Genomic DNA, 18,685 nt, shown 5'->3' on the forward strand with positions numbered 1-18,685 from the left:
CCACATTGCAGGGGACAGAGAGGAAGAGTATCTCTGGCTGTTACGTCTGCAATGCTGTGCCAGACTCTGGTACAGTAGGATAGACGCTTGGCTCTCTACCTAAGCCTCTAGGAGGCGCTAGCAAGGGATAGCTTTTCTCCTCATTGGAGCCATCCAAGGCAGTCCAGGATTTCAATCGCACCGTGAAGAGAATACATACCTGCACGTGTGATCATCACTCACACTTGCAATATCCTGACCTTCTTTAGGGGCAAATACCAGATCATTAATGTAATCTGAGTGGCCATCAAAGATCTGTCAATGAGAACAAAAATATTTTCATACTGAAGTCATAAAAATAATAATTCTGATAAACAGCAATATTTGAGCATTCCAGAAGCTTCTACAATGTATTCGGGAATTGCTACAGGAAAAGCATACACATTTAAAATGAAGTCGGGGTTCTACATTTAGGAGTAGAAACTTATGCCATTATTAATTATTTGTATTACCATAGTGCCTACAAGCTCCAGTCACAGTCCAGAACCCCACTGTGCTAGGTGCTCTATAAACACAGAACAGAAAGATATTGTTTGCCCCTGAAGGGTTTCTAGTCTAATTATAAGACAAAATACAACACATCTACACGGACAGAGGAGTACAAGGAAAAGAGTCAGTATTGGTCAGCGTGGTAGACAGTGGTCTTACACACCAGCAGTCTAACTGTTCTAAGTTATTTTTTATGGGCATCATTGCAAAAGAGAGTTTTAAGGAGGAGCATGAGGAAGGATAATGAAGTCACTTAGCAGATGTTTACAGGGAGCTCCTACCAAGTGTGTGGGGCAGCATGGGAGAAAGACCAAAGGTGCTTGTTTGAAAATTTAACAAGTGCCTGCTTTCAGTTCTTTGCTGATAATTAGATCAAACCAGGTTTTCCTCTAAGACAGTAATGTCAGACTATAGTCTGTGAAATCCTTCTGAAAGTGCCAAATGCAAATAAGGTTTACTATTAAAAAACAAAAATGGCTTAGTGGTTACAGTCAGACTAATCACATTCTTTAACTGCTTTTGCATGTTTTGTATATCTGTACAAAGTCCCTTGTTGTGTAAAATGTGTGCTATGTTGAATCAAAGTCCTCCGTACATCCACTGTAAATTTTGACACCCAGGAATCTGCAACAGGTAGTTTTCAGTCAAGTGACATTAGGAAACTGGGGTATCACGTTTTAAAAAAAAAAAAAATCAGCCTAACATGAGGCTGGTCTGAGTTCTGAGCATCTATAACATGTTTTAGGACTGTGTTGTGTATTACAGAAGCTCTCGCCTTTTAAAAAAATTTTTTCAGAGCAAACAGATAAGATTCCCTTGGATGGCATTGTCAGCAACTTGGACACAATATTCCGTATTATTCTTTGCTTACAGGAGTGGATCATGAGTGGCACAAGCGTAAAGACAATGATACCTGCAGCCTCTCCTCCTCTTAAAGTGCTGGTTCTAGGGACAAGAGTGTATACACATGCTACAGCACCGCTGGATGGTGCGTACAACTTCATGTGCACATGTGTTTACATTCCAAACACACACAGTCATTTTGGTTCTTTGCTGATTGAATTATGGCTTTTTTCCATTGTCCGTTTAAACGCACAGAAGAAATCAATTATCATATATAAGGAAGATGAGCTGAAACCTGATTAAGGTACAATACAATACAGCAAAAATGCATAATATATTTTAAAAAAAATATAAAACTGACAGGTTAATACACCACAAATGAAAATGCTGATGAGAAAAAAATAAACGTGGATCTCAGCAGTGTCGATTTTCCTAGCAAATTTTTCTTGAATTTCAATTGAACATTTGTATACGCTAATCAGTACAGTCAATTACACAATAAGTGTAGGAACTAGAATGCTATTACGCACCAAGATGTAAGCTAGAATTTTCAGAAGCCCAAACTGCTTAAGTCACTTTTGAAAAGGGACTTTGGAGCCTAAGTCACTTCGGCATTACAAAAAAATGACTGTAGATAAAATTTTCACAAGACAAGACAAGTTTCTAAAGCAAATATGAGTTCTCCACTGCTGCAAGCGGCGGTATTGCCTTCAGAGCTGGGTGGCCAGAGAGCAGCAGCTGCTGGCCAGGTGCCCCGCTCTTAAGACAGCACCGCACCATGCCACACTTACTTCTGCGCTGCTGCTGGTGGTGATGCTGACTTCAGAGCTGAGTGCCAGGCCAGCAACCACTGCTCTCCAGCTCTGAAGGCAGAGTGGCTTCTCACATCCCCACAACCCTGGGAATACATTCCACACCCTCCAGTTTGAGAACCTCTGCCTTAAATAAATGGAATAAAAGACTAATGCATTTATAAACATTCTTTGAAATATGTGTTTGTTTTCATATGGCTTCACAAAAAAGCAATTGCTGGTTTAAGAATGTATCTCTCAGAATTGACTACAATTATGGTATAAGTGACTGCACTGATTTCAGTATTAATGCTTTTAATTATTACGATTATAGGAGGAAAATCTTAAAAGTTGCAATTAAAACAGAAATTAATAATGATTCCCAACAATTCTTAAATAAACATTTATGCTGTATCTCTAATTTATACTCACTCGCTAACTCTTTCCTTTATAGAACATTCCTAAAGAAAGCCTAGATATTAAAAACATTAGTATGAACTTTTGCCCCCAGCTTTCAGTATGTAATAGAATCTTTTCACTTCCCCACTTCAAGCTCACATGTTGACAATCTGTCCTTGCCTCATTTTAGTCCAAGCATAAATAATTACCTACTTGCTTTTCTAGAGTTCTGTTAAATTCAGTTATGCAGTCATTTTTCTTTTCTATTAAGAAGTACAAAACAGGAATAAATTGCAATTACATGTTGCATGCAGACCTTTCCCTCTTTAACGTGTTGATTAAATGCTTCCAGGTATTAGGACACATTCAATGTTGCAGATCATAATAGCAGATATTTCTTTTACAGTACAATTACAGTTATCTTGTAATACAACATGCAGGTTAGGGGATAAAACAGACTAAATTCTGCTAGAGGCTAAAAAGATAGAAAAATAAATTCTAATAATGTGCATCTTACCTTATATTCATTCTTATCCTGGAGATCTGAAGTGAATAGCCTTAACTTCCTATCAGCAGCTGCAGTACAAAATCTAGAATAATTGGGGAAGGGGGGGGAGGAGAAGCCTTTCAATCATTTCTCACTTGCAAAATTTCCATCCCAATTTAAGTTAAAGATTCACTTCATTTTTCAGAAGAAAATTCAGATTATGCTTTTGAAAATGGAAATTCTTCTGAATATTATAATTCCCTTTTGGAAATAACAGTCTTTACGGTATTCAGTGGAATGCAGTGTATTGTAGCTGCATGTCAGGTGGCAATGGATAGTTTATACTGAAAGAAAACTATCCATTTTGCCCAACCAAATAAGTCACATATTGAATCAACTGTGAAATCTTTGAAATAATAAGTCAATTATAATTAGCATTTGCACCTATTGTTACCGGTGGTGATCAAATGACTAGAGAAGTTAAAACATTTATAATAGCAATTGAAAGAGATACTAATGTAAGTTCATAAAGCAGTTTCTAGCATGCTTTAGCAGTGGTTTAAAACACAAGAATGGTATTAACACTAAACATTTTATTTTTAACAAACATCAGATTTGGCATTTGTATACTATGTTTGAAACACCGCTTGAACATTAAAAGTACTTCTAATTGTTAAACAGGTACTACTATTTAAGTGTCGGCAGTTTGTTCAGACTTAGGGCATGGCTACACTTGCGAGTTAGAGCTCATTAAAGCAGCCCTGGGCGCCCTAACTCACGATGCGTCCACACTGGCAAGGCATGTAGAGCGCCCGGACTCCGCGGCTGGGGCACTCCTGGTAATCCACCTCGATGAAAGGCAGAACACTTGCTGCGCCCCAGCTGGAGCGCTGCGGCGCCAGTGTGGATGCCCTGGTCTGTTAATGCACTCTGATCAGCCTCCAGAAGTATGAAAGACTCCGAAAGAATTAGGAAGAGGCCATGTAGAAGCAAAGAGGACATGCTGCATGAAGTAATGCAGCAGTCCCTTAATGAAAGTCAAAAAGCACAGGAGTGGTGGGAGAGTTAAAGGAGGGTCTGCCAGCAGAATGCGGAACGCCAGCACCAAAGCACGGAGCAGCTGCTAAGCATTATGGAGCGCCAAGGGGACTCGATACAGGCGCTTGTAGCCATGCAGGAAGAGCACTAGCACGCCCGCCCCTCCCCTGCAGCCCTTGTCCCAAAACTTTTTCCCTTGTGCCCTCGTATCACCTCCAACCCACTTTCCCCCACATCCGGGTTCTTATCACCACCAGCTGCCTCCAACACCTGTAGCTTCACCAACCAGCCCTACAAACTACAACCTGTACCCACTGCACTCAGCCCCCATCACCATGCATTTTAGCCAGCCTGAAGTGCAGCACTCATTGCACAATACTCCAGACAGGAAGGCAGAGTATGAGAACAGGACATACACAAATCTGTGATTGAACTGTTCCCCACCCCACCCCCTTGCCCTGTTTTCCAAGCAGTTGTGTTTCTTTTCAATAAATGAATTTTCTTTTAAATAAATGGATTTTTTGGCTTTGAAAACATTCTTTATTATTGCATTAAGTAAAAAATATCTTAGCCCAGGAAAGCAACAGGCACTGCAAGTCAGCATAGTAAACAGAGATTCCTACTAACATTGGAACCACTGCTCTTCACTCCCGTGCAGGGCACCAAACATTACTGGTGGCTTTCAGCCTTAAATTGCTCCCTCAAGTCATCCCTAATCCTTGCAGCCCCGTGCTGGGCCCCTCTAATAGCCCTGCTCTCTGGCTGTTCAAATTCAGCCTCCAGGAGTTGAACCTCCGAGTTCTATGCATGAGTGAATCTTTCACCTTTCCCTTCACAAATGTTATCGAAGGTATAGCATGTGGATATAACCGCGGGGATGTTGTCATCGGCCAAGTCCAGCTTCCCATATAGACAGCGCCAGCGGCCCTTTAATTAGCCAAAAGCACACTCCACGTCATTCTGCACTGACTCGGCCTGTTGTTGAACCACTTCTTGCTGCTGTCAATGCTCCCTGTGTAGGGTTTCATGAGTCACGGCATTAAAGGGTAAGCGAGTTCTCCAAGGATCACAATGGGCATTTCGACTTCCCCTACGGTGATCTTCTGGTCTGGGAAGAAAATCCCAGCTTACAGCCTGTGTTCCGAAAGATGCGTGCGTCATGCACCTTTCTGGGCCAGCCTGCAATAATGTCCATGAAATGCCCACGGTGATTCACAAGCGCCTGGAGAACCACAGAGAAATACCCCTTCCGATTAATGTACTTGGAGGTTAGGTGGGCTGGTGCCAGAATTGGACTATGCGTCCCACCTATCGCCCCTCCGCTGTTAGGGAAGCCCATTTGTGCAAAGCCAGCCACAATGTCATGCACATTACTCAGAGTCACAGTTCTTCTGAGCAGGATGCAATTAATGGCCCTGCAAACTTGCATCAACACAGTTCCAATGGTCGACTTTCCCACTCCAAACTGGTTAGCGACCGATTGGTAGCTGTCTGGAGTAGCCAGCTTCCAGATTGCAATAGCCATCTGCTTCTCCACCGGCAGGGCAGCTCTCAATCTTGAGTCCTTACGCCTTAGGATGGGGGCAAGCTCAGCACACAGTCCCATGAAAGTGGCTTTTCTCATCCAGAAGTTCTGCAGCCACTGCTCGTCATCCCAGACTTGCATGACGATGTGAACCCACCACTCAATGCTTGTTTCCTGAGCCCAAAAGCGGCGTTCCATGGTGAGCATGTCCGTGAACGCCATAAGCAATCTTGCGTCATATGCGTTACACGAGTTAACATCATCGTCGGACTCCTCACTGTCAATTTGTACCTTAAGGAGTAACTTGACTGCCAAATGTGACGTGCTGGCGAGACTCATCAGCATATTCCTCAGCACTTCAGGCTCCATTCCCGCAGACTGAAAGGGAAGACAGAGCGCGCAGTACAAAAAACATTGAAAGATTGCATCAAATGTGGACGGAAGAACAGGGATAGCTGGGATGCGAAGCGATGCATCACGGGGTGTTGGGACAGGACCCAGAATGCCCTGCATCCCCCCGCCCCTTTCCCACAAGCCACAGCGCCAGAATGGAAAGAGGTGCTCTGTGGGATAGCTGCCCATAATGCACTGCTCCTGCAAATGTGGCCATGCCAGTGCGCTTGCAACTGACAGTGTGAACACACTGCAGTGCTTTCCCTACTGCACTCTCGGAGGGCTGGTTTAACTCACAGCACTCTACATCTGCAAGTGTAGCCATGCCCTTAATAAAAGCATAAAACCAGGTTTAATACTCTTTTACTGTAGTCCTACAGTTCTGTAGTTTCACAAATAACATCTGAATCTTGCCTGACATTGGCTTGTACCAGAAAGAGAATTTCATCCAGTCCTAATGCAGACTTGATTATTGTAGAATAGGGCATTACAAAGAGTCCTAGCAGTGTTCTTTCTAGACAGATTACAGAGAAGGTTAATTACATTTTATTTACACCCACTTTCATATTAATTATTTTGACTAATTCAAAACTGAATGGTTCTTTGAAAAAAGTAAAACTTAACTAAAGCCAAAGGGTGAAATTCTGACCCCACTGCAGTCAATGGGAGTTTTGCTATCGACTCCAGTGGGGCTAGGATTTCACTCAAAGAGTCTAACTTTACTTTTGCATTAAGGAATAAAAGGTGGACAGACAAAAGAAAAGTTGCTCTTATACTTAAATGTTTTTAAAATACCTTATCTGGGGAGGTAAAGCATCCAGTCTGGTTTCTGGACTCCATGCTATGGCATCGACTCTGATCCCATGATGAAACGTTCTTAGTGTCTCATACTGTATTCCTTCCACTTCTGTATCCTCCTCCTAAATACATAAAACATTGTAATAAACTAAGAGAGAAAATGGTATGCTATTATTGATCCTCCAAACAAGCCCTTCAGTTCTAGATTAGTGTGAATTAAGTCTTGTGGTGACCAAAAACTACTATTTGATTGCTTTTCAATAACGTAAGCTCCTCATGGGAAGGACCATGTCTTTCGATATGCTTGTACAATGACAAATCACACTTTGAGTGATTTTACAACATAAACAACAATAATAATATTCAGTAACTTGTGATAAATAAGTGAGTGGCTGGCCTCACTCCAGTTTCTAGTGAACAAGTAAGCATATCACAAAGCCAACACCGCAATTCACAACTTTGTTAGCAGTTTCAGCAGAAAGATAAAAACTCTGAATGGGCAAAAAGATTGAGACTGTAACTTTCAGAGATAGTAACTTCACAGACTTCAGGCACATTATCTGAAGGATATGGAAAAGTTTGCACTGCATCTGATCTTTGAGTACATATAGGATATTATTTTCAAGTGTTGTCCATTTAGGACCTTTGACAAGAGCTAAGAAAGAAGTCAAAGCACCATAAAGTCAATAGTATGTAGTAGGTTTTCCAAGCTAACTCGTTTCTAAGTTAATTACTGAGTGTTGTTAAATGTATGGAGAACTGCTATCACACAGCAGATAAAACAAAGGTAAATCCTGAACTGCGTAGTAAAGTGTATCTAAGGTAACCACAGAAACTGTTAGAAATGTACTGCTGTACTGTTTCAGCTACTAGCAGAAAAAGAAAAAAATCCTATGAATATATTGTTGTTATTGCTTATGCATTAGAAGGTCTAACAACATTTCCAATGTTCTACCACACACAGCCAAGTGCAAAGATTTTAGAAATTTGAGTCAAGGATAAAAAGCTCTCCCATAGGTTTCTTTTTAGTTTACGTGTTTGAAAACCTAACACTAAGATACCGTATGCCCCTTTATAAAACAATTTGTATTACTTGATTATTTATATACTTATGGGCTCACAGAACAGTATCTTAAAGTTTTATCCAGCTATTTGCCAACAGCAACTATGCAGAAATGTTCAGAGTGAGGATAGTGAAATAAAACTGTTTCTACTTGTAAAATTCTGTATGTCAATGCAGATAAAGCGGTATAAGAATTTTAAACATGTGAGTGCCATTCATTTGATATATTTTGTGGAGTTTTGCCACGTTTGGTAGAAATACTTCAACATTTTCCCCTCTTATCTGAGACCCTTTTAAAAGTGATCACTATTTTATGACATAATTTTTATCACTGAGTCAGTTGTCATGAAAAAAAGACACCATAGGAACTATATTCCACTTATCACAAAGTTAGGTCCTCATTTTAGGCCTTTCTTAACTATTTCTTAAAAAGCCAGATATATCTAACAAGAGAAAAATCATCAAAGCAAAATATTTGTACCACACAGGACACCAGCTCATTCTTTCCTTCAAAATATTATTTTCTGAAATATTGCAGCATTTTAATATAACTTATTTAGAATCAAAAATAATTTAATTCATCTCCGACATTTTGGGAGCTAACCAGAAACTTAACATGGCCATAAAACATTAATAATAGGTACCCAAAATAAAGATCAGGGCTCAGATTGCTGTTAAAGAAAAAGTTGAATAAAGCGTGATAAAACACAGCAGATACCCAATTACGCAAAGAATAGTGTGAACTTAGAATTGTTTAACTTTCCAGGTAGTAATTAATATCTTCGAAGAGATGCTGCAACAGAGATTACTTTCCAAGGAAAGAATAACTGCTTCAGTGTAAATCTTATTCACTGTGAACTATGACATTATGAAACTTTGTAGTAGCAGAATGAAAACCTCACAGAGAACTCTGTATAATTTCAGTTACAATGTGTTTCTGTGTGAAGCAGAGCTATTTGGGGAAAAAATATTAGACCCATTATAAATAGCGTAAAAGTGTTTTTGTTCCAACGTACTATTTTATCAGTGCCTTTTAAATACCGGCACTTTATTAAATACCGGGAATTAAAAAAATCTTTGATAAAAACATATACTAACCTGAAATCTGCAAGTCCCAATAACTACATAATTATTGCCACCATATGCAATTAGGGAACCTACATCTCCACTATCAAATGGATTGAATTCCACCACATGCACATAATCCTCACAATCCACAGTGTAGGTAGCGTTTCGAGAAGAGTCTTGCTTCATCTTCAATGGTAAAAATCAAGTTAGCACAGAGGTAACTTCTTCTATAGAACATGGAGCTATATATCAAAATAAATATATATATATTTTAAAGAACTTGCTGCCACAGCAGTATATCAAAATACATTAGTTTATCAGCAGATACAACAACAAAACAGATGAGGTTGTCTTTAGAATCAATATTTTAAAAGTTAGAATGCAGTTCTACTCTTGAAATTATTATCTAAGATGACAACTTCCAGACATGAATTCTTTTCTGACTTGTACATCGAGAAAATTGTTCATTCCCAACTGTAGGGCCACCTTTGTAACCCCACGGTCTTCAAATTCAAAGGCAATAGGGTTGCATAACTAGAACTGAAAGTAGAATGTGAAGACCAGATGTAAATGAGGGCACTTGGCCTGCAGAATCTTTATTATTGACAATGATGATAAACAGCTATAATTTCAGTTCCCAGGCTGCCTTTGAAGGGTTGGTAGTTTGAAGGTCCCAGTATTAATTTTTTAAACTTATAAACTGGGCAAACTTGATGTGAAAATCACTGGTACACACGAGGAACTCAGACTTACTTTCTTCTGGTGTTGCCAGTAATGACTGCAGTACCAATTTAAACATATAGCTCATTTTTTGTTTGTTTAATATTACTTTTAGGGCTATCAAGCAATTAAAAACATTAATTGTGATTAATCACACTGTTAAAAAATAATAGAATACAATTTATTTAAATATTTGTGGATGTTTTCTACATTTTCAAATATACTGATTTCAATTACAACACAGAATGCAAAGCATACAGTGCTCACTTAATATTTATTTTTGATTACAAGTATTTATACTGTAAAAAAACAAAAGAAATAGTATTTTTCAATTCACCTAATACAAGACAAAGAAGTTTGTTTACATTTGCAGAAGGTAATGTTACCCGCTTCATGTTTACAATGTCACCTGAAAGTGAGAACAGGTGTTCTCATGGCACTGTTGTAGCTGGCATCACAAGATATTTATGTGCCAAATGAGCTAAATATTCACATGTCCCTTCATGCTTCAACCACCATTCCAGGAGACATGCATCCATGCTGATGATGGGTTCTGCTCGATAACAATACAAAGAAGTGCGGACTGATGCATGTTCATTTTCATTATCTGAGTCAGATGCCACCCGCAGAAGGTTGATTTTCTTTTTTGGTCATTTAGGTTCTGCAGTTTCTGCATTGGAGTGTTGCTCTTTTAAGACTTCTGAAAGCAAGCTCCACACCTCATGCCTCTCAGATTTTGGAAGGCACTTCAGAGTCTTAAACCTCGGGTTGAGTGCTGTATCTATCTCTAGAAATCTCACATTGGTACCTTGTGTTTTGTCAAATCTGCAATGAAAGTGTTCTTTAAATGAACCACGTGCTGCTTCATCATCCGAGAGTGCTATAACAGGAAATATATGGTAGAATGCGGATGAAACAGAGCAGGGGACATACAATTGGTTCAGTCAGAAATTTAATTAACGTTTATTTTTTTAAATGAGCATCATCAGCATGGAAGCATGTCCTCTGGAACGGTGGCCGAAGCATGAAGGGGTATACCAATGTTTAGCATATCTGGCACGTAAATACCTGGCAATACTGGCTACAAAAGTGCCATGCAAATGTCTGTTCTCACTTTCTGGTGACACTGTAAATAAGAAGAGGGCAGCATTACCTCCTGCAAATGTAAACAAACTTGTTTGTCTTAGTGATTGGCTGAACAAGAAGTAGGACTGAGTGGACTTAGAGGCTCTGAAGTTTTACATTGTTTTGTTTTTGAGTGCAGTCATGTAACAAAAAAAAAATCTACATTTGTAAGTTGAGCTTTTATGACAAAGAGATTGCACTATTGTACTTGTATGAGGTGAACTTAAAAATACTATTTCATTTTATAGTACAAATATTTGTAAGCAAAAATAACACATTTGATTTCAATTACAACCACAGAATACAATATATATGAAAAGGTAGAAAAAAACCCAAAATATTTAATAAATTTCAATTGGTATTCTATTAACAGTGCAATTAAAACTGTGATTAATTGTGATTAATTTTTTTCGAGTTAATCATGTAAGTTAACTGTGATTAATCGACAGCCCTAATTACTTTTGAAAATATATAGTCATTTTTTCTGGAGTCACTTTTCAGAATGGAATCAAGTTTTAACACTTTCTCCACCTCCACCCTTCAACAAGTCGTCAATCAATAAAAATACTCCCTAAATATAAAGCTCTAAAACCAGATGAAACCAAAATCTCCACTGAATCTGCTGTGGAACTGGTGGTTGGAGTGAGCTCATGACAAGTTTTCTTTATTCAGTCCACTGGCATTTGACAGTTAACAATGATGTGGAAGAATCCTCACATCTCCAACATATTCAGATCCCTAAGAAAAGCATGTGCATGGATGTTAGATATCTCAGAGAGCTTTTCACAGGAGTAAACGACAAAATCTTCCCTGCCCCACTCTTGTTTAGCTCACTGTGCAGAGGACGACTACTATCTTTTAGTAGTGCTGCAAGCATGTTTGGATTAAAGATACTACAGAAATGCAAAATAAATGTCAGAAAACAGAATAGTAAGGCCTGTTCTACACTATGAAGTGAGGTTGATGCAAGTCGCCTTGCATCAACGTATTTGTGCGTGTGTCTGGTGGATGTAAGCACCTTGTTATATTGATACAGACACTGAGTCAGTTGGCCTACTGAGCTCCCCTCTGTTATCGCCCTGGAAAAAGGCAAATGTCAAGGCCTATGCTTCTCACAGCTTAGATTCCTCTTCTTATACTGAAAAGCATGATTGATGACATCATACCTACATTTGATACTAAAAGAAACCATTTTCCCCATAAAGATTTGTAGAAGGCCTATCAAAGTGCTGAATGTAAGCAAAAACAATCATCTAGTAACTTACGAGCACCAAGAAACTGATAAGGAAAGAAGATTGCAAGCAAAAAAGTCACCAATTGGGAGAAATAGCTATGAATATTTTTTGGCTCAGTTTCCTTGGTCACCTCTAGGTTAGTTTCCTCATCTATAAGGATAACAAATGTTGAGTGGGAACTCATCATCTCAGTGGGGCAAGAAATAGCAGCAGGAGGAACCTTAGCAGTGTTGCTAACTCTTGTGATTTTATGACAAATCTTGCCCTATTTGGTATTCTTCTCAAGGTCCCAGCTCCTGGAGTCAAACAAAAAAGCTTGGATTCTCATCTAAAGGAAGTTTCTCTGGTTGCCGAAAAAACCCTTGAAAACCACGAGCCAAACACATCCGGGAGACTCAAAACCCACAGGGCGAATTTAAAGACACCCCTCCTCCCAAAAAGAAAAGGAGGACTTGTGGCACCTTAGAGACTAACCAATTTATTTGAGCATGAGCTTTCGTGAGCTACAGCTCACTTCATCGGATGCATCCCAACTCTACTGACGATCTGAGGCCTGACTCACGCCTTGTGAACGGTGGGGGGTGGCAGCAGGGCATTACTTCGCTCTCTGAGAGCGCCCTGGGCACACGGGACAACGCAGCACCCGGGGTGCAGCAGCTGGGAAAGGGACGAAGCATGGAGGCGACACAGGGGCGAGGGAAGCACGGAGCGGAGATTGGGCCGCGGCCGGCGGGCGGGCGGGGGCAGAGCACAAGGCCAAGGGCTGCCGCCCAGAGCACCCCAGACAGGGCAGGTTCTACGGGGCCCCTTGTCCCGCGGCCCTGACGGGAGCTGAGGCCTGGACCCCAGCGGGTGATCGCTGGCTGCACCGAGCGGCGCACTCACGCGCGGCGGCGGCGCCACCGCCGCCACCTACGTACATCTACGCCTCCCTGCCGGCCTCTCTCCCGCGAAGAGTTTGTACGAGTTCGTGGGCACTTCCGGCCTCAGCGCCTTGTGTTTCCGGGTCAGAGGCTACTCGCTCTTTGGTTGGGCAGCTGCGGGGGTTTTAAATGTAAACCGCCGGCGGCGAGGCGCGTGCGAGGGGGTAACTAGGCAACCGACCGCTTCTCCCTTCGCTCGGGGCCGTTCGAACTGCCTCAACTGCGCAAGGTAGCTCTTCCCTCCCGCGGGGAGAGGGACCGGGGGTGGCGGGTACAGTCTGGGAGCTGGGGGGTCCCTGGGGCTGGAGTCTTCCCTGGCCTGGTCCTCGGCGCTGCCCCCTACCCTGGCCCGCCAGCAGCCATGCCCCCGCCGGACTCGGGCAAGGGGAGGCGGCTGTGGCCCCTGCGCTCGGGCGGGACCGGGCTGTGCTCGAGCTGCCCCCAGAAGGGCCAGTCCCTGCGGCTGACTCGGGCAGAGTCTCTGCGCGGCCTCTTGCTTCGAGGGGTTCGTGCGGGCCTAGCAGCCGCCTGGCTGGCCGGGGCGAACTCGCGGGCTGTGACAAGGCGATGCCGAGCCAAGTGTCCCTCTAAATGGCGTGGGGCCACCGGTGACTTCCCCGCCCTCCTGGGGCTGTGTCCGCTTTTAGCAACGTCCTAACCCTGTCTCCTCAGCAGGGCTGGATTTCCAATTAGGCACAGTAGGCACGTGCCTAGGAGTGCCTAAAAGTTAAAAATGGGTTAAAAGTTTCAATTTTTATGGACAACAGGAAGGTGCAGCCTTGTCTGGAATACTGTGGGCAGAACTGGTCCCACTGTCTCAAAAAAAAGATACTGTAACATTAGAGGAGCGTTCAGAGAAGGGTGATGAGAATGATTAAGCGCCTGGAAACATATTCATGAAGGTTTCAGAGTAACAGCCCGTGTTAGTCTGTATTCGCAAAAAGAAAAGGAGTACTTGTGGCACCTTAGACAGTATGCATCCGATGAAGTGAGCTGTAGCTCACGAAAGCTTATGCTCAAATAAATTGGTTAGTCTCTAAGGTGCCACAAGTACTCCTTTTCTTTTTATATTCATGAAGACAGATTGAAAGGATTGGGATTGCCTGCTTTAGGAGATGAATAAGAGGGGACATGATAAAAGCATATAAAAATGAATGGTATAGGGAGCTTCTGTTTTCCCTGCCCCATAATACAAGAAAAGGGGGACATTCAATAAAATTAAAAGGTGGCAAATTCAAAACTGAGAAAAGGAAATAGTTTCACACAATGCGTGTTTAAACGGTAGAACACATTGCCACTGGAAGTCAATGAGGCCAAGAATTTAGCAAGCTTCAGAAAGAGTTTCGCTATTTATATGGATAACAAGAATAATGGAGTTAGCATTAAACCCATGTTTCAAGGTTTAAGCTGATTGCTAGTTATTTGAGATCCTGATGAGACCTAATGTGGGGTGCATTTCTGCTTATTGTAGAGTTCTTACACCTTTCTGAAGCATCTGGTGCTGGCTGCATTAGATGCTGAGTTATATATACTTGATCAGACCTGAAGTCTGGCAGTTCCTATGATGATTTTGTACAGGCAGAACTAGAGGTGGTGATGGATGATGCAAGTGCCTTGTCACCAGAAGTGTTTCTCTTCTGGGGGATGGAAGAAGAGAGGAAATACAGTTTTGTGTGCCACAATGAGCGGCTACCCTTATAGCAAAAAGAAAAGGAGTACTCGTGGCACCTTAGAGACTAACAAATTTATTTGAGCATAAGCTTTCGTGAGCTACAGCTCACTTCATGCTGTAGCTCACGAAAGCTTATGCTCAAATAAATTTGTTAGTCTCCAAGGTGCCACGAGTACTCCTTTTCTTTTTGCGAATACAGACTAACATGGCTGCTACTCTGAAACCCTTATAGCAGAGGATTTCAAACTGTGGGGACCTCTCACCAGTGGTGCAGAGGAACATTCCGGGGAGGGAGACGGGACACGGACGAGTGGTGATGCCAGGTGGCTTGGGCTTCAGCCTGGCCTGATGGGGTTCGGGGAGGGAGTGCGCCACCTCCACCCCGGCTCACCTCTTTTTGTCTGGGTTGACGAGGGTGCAACCAAAAATTTTAACTCAAAGGGGTTTGAAAACCTCTGCCTTAGAGTCTTTTTGCATAAATGGTGTATTTTAATTTCTTTATGGGGAGGGGGAACTATGTAGATACAAGTCAGAGGGAGAAATCATAGCAATTGCATTGGGTTAAGGAGAATGGCGAGAGATTGATAAATGTGGGGTGCCTTGCCCCCAAAGTGTTACTTAGAAAATTATGGTTTTAACACTGCATTTATATTTATGGACTTAATTCTCTCTCTCTCTGTGCTCCACTTCAGGAGTATGGCTACCTTTCAGCAAAAGATCTTAAATATGCTCAAGTGTTTTAGAAGAGAATGGTGCTTATTTTCAGACTCAGAAAGGACTACTGTTTGTAGTTCAGACTGCATGATGATGGCTTTACAGCTATCAATGGCTGAAGTCAATAAACAGGTTAGTGCTCTGTCAATGGAAGTTGTTGGGTGATCAGTACTTATGAAAACCAGGCTGCTATGTTTAGGCATTAATAATATTTAAGAGCCTTAACTTTAGGCACACATTTTAAAATATTGGACTTTGACTTTTGTATACCTAATTTCTCAACTTCAATATTATAATAATTTTTCTGAGGTTTGCATTTTTCATATACCTTCTCAATTTCTCCTTTTTCCTTCCATGTTCCTTCTGACCACTAGGGGGTAGATTCACAAAGGAGCTTGGTAGTGGTGATGCTGAGTGTTGCCACACCTAACATTCAGGTGCCTAGAAAATCACTGGGATTCCCATAGCTTGAGTTTGGTGCCACTGTACAATGAATGTACAATGGAGATAGAGGCTACTCAGAATGGGAGTCACAAAAACCAGGATGCTAGGGGCTCATTGCCTGAGGTGCCAAACTGAGCAATGTGTGCGAAGTCTGCTTTGTAGATACTCGGGATAAATCCTGGTGTTAGGTGCCTGTGACACTGCACCACATATTCATCACAGTGATGATATATGATTATGACATAATTCACTTTATGCAAGATAAGTAATGTGAGATGTCATTGGAAAGGTTATGATTTACTGAATGATTATCCTATTTGAGTGCATGTATCATTTTTGTATCTGAAGTTAGGAAGATTGACTATACATTTGTATTACAAATGTGTTTTATGCCTGGGGAACACCCACTAGGCAAAAGGCTCAGTCTAGGTGGATGGCTGTGAAAGGCCCATTCAGGTTACTGAGCCATTAGGAAAAAAACAATAGGTCTTAGAAGAAGCTTATCTCTCACCAGGGTGGGGGTAGGGGAGACTTCCTGAGGATGCTACAAACAGCTGCTGACTCATGGCTGCTATGACACTACAGGGACATGTGATCAGGTCACCTGGTGCTGGACTCCATCTTGGGATATCAGTGTTTTTTCCACTGACTGGCATGGGAACCAAGTTTTGAAACAAAGGGTTCCTGCCATATGAAAAGGCTATTTAAGGCAGGAGAGGTGACATCATCATGGTTCTTCAATGACTCCCCACCCAAAGAGACTCTTGGAAACACCTGAGGAACAAAGACTGAACTGGCATAAATGCTGGACCCAGGCTAAAGGGATTTTTAGCCTGTGAATGGAACATCTGGGGATTCCAAGCTGTAAACCAGTGCAGCTTGCCTGTTAAGAATCTGCAGCCTGCTTGTATCCTCGCTTAGGGTGAGGATTTGCTATTCATATCCAATATACTACATAGATTAAGCTTAGTTTGTGTGTTTTGTTTATATGCTGGGTAATCTTCTTGCTATCCAATATAAATCACTTAAAATCTATCCTTTTTGTAATTAATAATCTTTTATGTTTTAATCCAAACCAGGTGATTTGATTTAAGGTGTCTGGGGAAAATCTCAGCTTGGTTACCACAAGTGTACCTGGCCCTCTTCACACTGAGGGAGAGGTGGACTGGGATTAAACCCATAAAGTGGTCAGATTTGACAAGGGAAGGCTGGTATTACTCTGGGGTCCTAGGTTGGGAGTTAGTCTGCATGTAACTGCAGCTGGGTGTGTCCCTACCTGTGTGACTGCTGCTGAAAGTGCAAGCTTGGAGGGCTTTGCAACTTGTCTCAGCAGCACTGTGTGAGAGGGAGCCCAGGCTGGTGAGGCAGAGGGCTCAGTGGTACACCAGTTCCAGATGGCACCCCAGGAACCTGTCACAGTGCCTATACTCTATTAGCAAGAATCTGGAGTGAGGAGGAAAGAAGGAGCAGGAGGACCTCCCTCATAACTTTTAGCCCATGGTTAGGGGGCTCACCTGGGATATGGAAGACCCCCTGTTCACACCCCCCTCCTCTGTGGATTAATAATGAAAGAATCATGGGGGGGGGGGAAGGCAAGAAGAGGGGCTGAGAGAGAGGAGGAAGAAGAAACAACACATAAGCATGAGTGACTCTGTAGCCGGGTGGTTAGAGTACTCACCTAGGAGGTAGGAGACCCAGGATCCAATCCCCCTACTCTAATAACTTTTTAAAAAATTATTTATCCAAACTGAACAACTTCAACAGGGAAGACTGAGGGAGTCTCCCATCAGAATATCCTGTAGCAACCCAATGGTTAGGGTACTTTACCTCAGAGGTGGCTGATCACTGTTCATAACCCCTATCACTTCAGGCGTGGGGATGGGATGGGATTTGACCTGGGATACGGGAGACCCCCTACTTGAATACTTAATTGCTGGCCTAAAAGTTATAAGGGAAGTCCTCTTCCTCCTTTCTCCCCTCCAACCGAACCCCATGCTTTGTGTGAATTCACCTATAGGGGCTTGATCTGATTGGTGAGTTCTGAATATACTTCCTGGATTGGGCCCCACAGGAGTGTTAGGTGGAAGAACATCTACCTGTCTTCCCCCAGGTCATATACTGGGTCATGCCTATACTACAAAATTACGTTGACTTAAGTTAGGTCAATCTATAGCCACTGCAGTAATTAAATAGTCTCTTGTGCCCACATTATGCTTCTTCTGTTGGTGGTGTGCGCCTCACCAGGAGTGCTTGCACCAATTTAAATGGGGCATTGTGGGGGCACTGACAGCTGGAGCCCTGCCGCCCAGGGGTAGCGGGATTCATGCTGTCAAAGACAGCAACAGGCGATTTAAGCAATGTCGTGTTTACACAGACACTGTGTTGACCCTACTACATCAACCTAAGCGCTATCGCGGAGGTGGAGTTATTAAGTCGGTGTAGTGGGCAACTTAGAACGGTGGGAGCAACATGATCGTGTAGACGCTTACAGAGTTAGGTCGACGTAAGCTGTCTTGTGTCAACCTAACTCTGTAGTGTAGATCAGGCCTTACTCTGGGGCTTACGTGTCGGGATGCTAAAAGGGAGGCTGCAGTGCACATGCACCAGTTAATTGTCTTTTTGTGCCTTATGCACCGGGAGAAGACTGAGTGGTTTTTCTTGTTGTCCTCTTCTTCTGTTCCTTTTCCATCACTTCTCTTAATGAAGCCCCAGATTTGGATCTCACTGGAGAGGTCAGAACATTGCTACTGCTGTGGCCAGGACAGTACACTGAATGATGGCGTCGTAGCTTAGCCCACTGTAGGTCAGTCTGACCAGCGTGTGTCACTGATACAGCAGTCTCCTCACTGAAGGGTGTCTGTTGGCTGAGGTGAATGATCAGTCTATCCACTATTGCCTGTCTTTTTGATTATGTTTACT

The 18,685-nt window shown here is 42.3% G+C and overlaps 2 protein-coding genes across 7 annotated transcripts in view; one reads left to right on the forward strand and one right to left on the reverse strand.

The window, feature by feature from the left end:
- Positions 1-13,020, reverse strand: part of NUP37 (nucleoporin 37) — a 31,757-nt gene extending 18,737 nt beyond the window's left edge. Inside the window, exons 1-5 of one of the 3 annotated variants that reach the window (XM_084631386.1) lie at positions 12,934-13,020; positions 8,964-9,119; positions 6,800-6,924; positions 3,079-3,151; positions 200-294 (exon numbers count right to left, since the gene is read on the reverse strand). In XM_084631386.1, the coding sequence (XP_084487512.1) occupies positions 200-294; positions 3,079-3,151; positions 6,800-6,924; positions 8,964-9,119 (449 nt within the window). In that variant the 5' untranslated portion in view covers positions 12,934-13,020. Of the gene's footprint in view, positions 1-199; positions 295-3,078; positions 3,152-4,640; positions 5,990-6,799; positions 6,930-8,963; positions 9,176-12,933 lie in introns of those variants that run through there. The other 2 variants (XM_084631385.1, XM_084631387.1) reach the window with 2 other exon arrangements.
- Positions 13,021-13,031: 11 nt separating this feature from the next.
- Positions 13,032-18,685, forward strand: part of PARPBP (PARP1 binding protein) — a 90,406-nt gene continuing 84,752 nt past the window's right edge. For 3 of the 4 annotated variants that reach the window (XM_084631347.1, XM_084631349.1, XM_084631350.1), the window contains exons 1-2: positions 13,032-13,165; positions 15,301-15,454. In XM_084631347.1, the coding sequence (XP_084487473.1) occupies positions 15,305-15,454 (150 nt within the window). In that variant the 5' untranslated portion in view covers positions 13,032-13,165; positions 15,301-15,304. The remainder of the gene's footprint in view (positions 13,166-15,300; positions 15,455-18,685) is intronic. The other variant, XM_084631348.1, reaches the window with a different exon arrangement.

The sequence above is a fragment of the Lepidochelys olivacea genome (genome assembly GCF_965140295.1).
Source record: "Lepidochelys olivacea isolate rLepOli2 genome assembly, chromosome: 1".
Lineage (NCBI taxonomy): Eukaryota > Metazoa > Chordata > Testudines > Cheloniidae > Lepidochelys > Lepidochelys olivacea.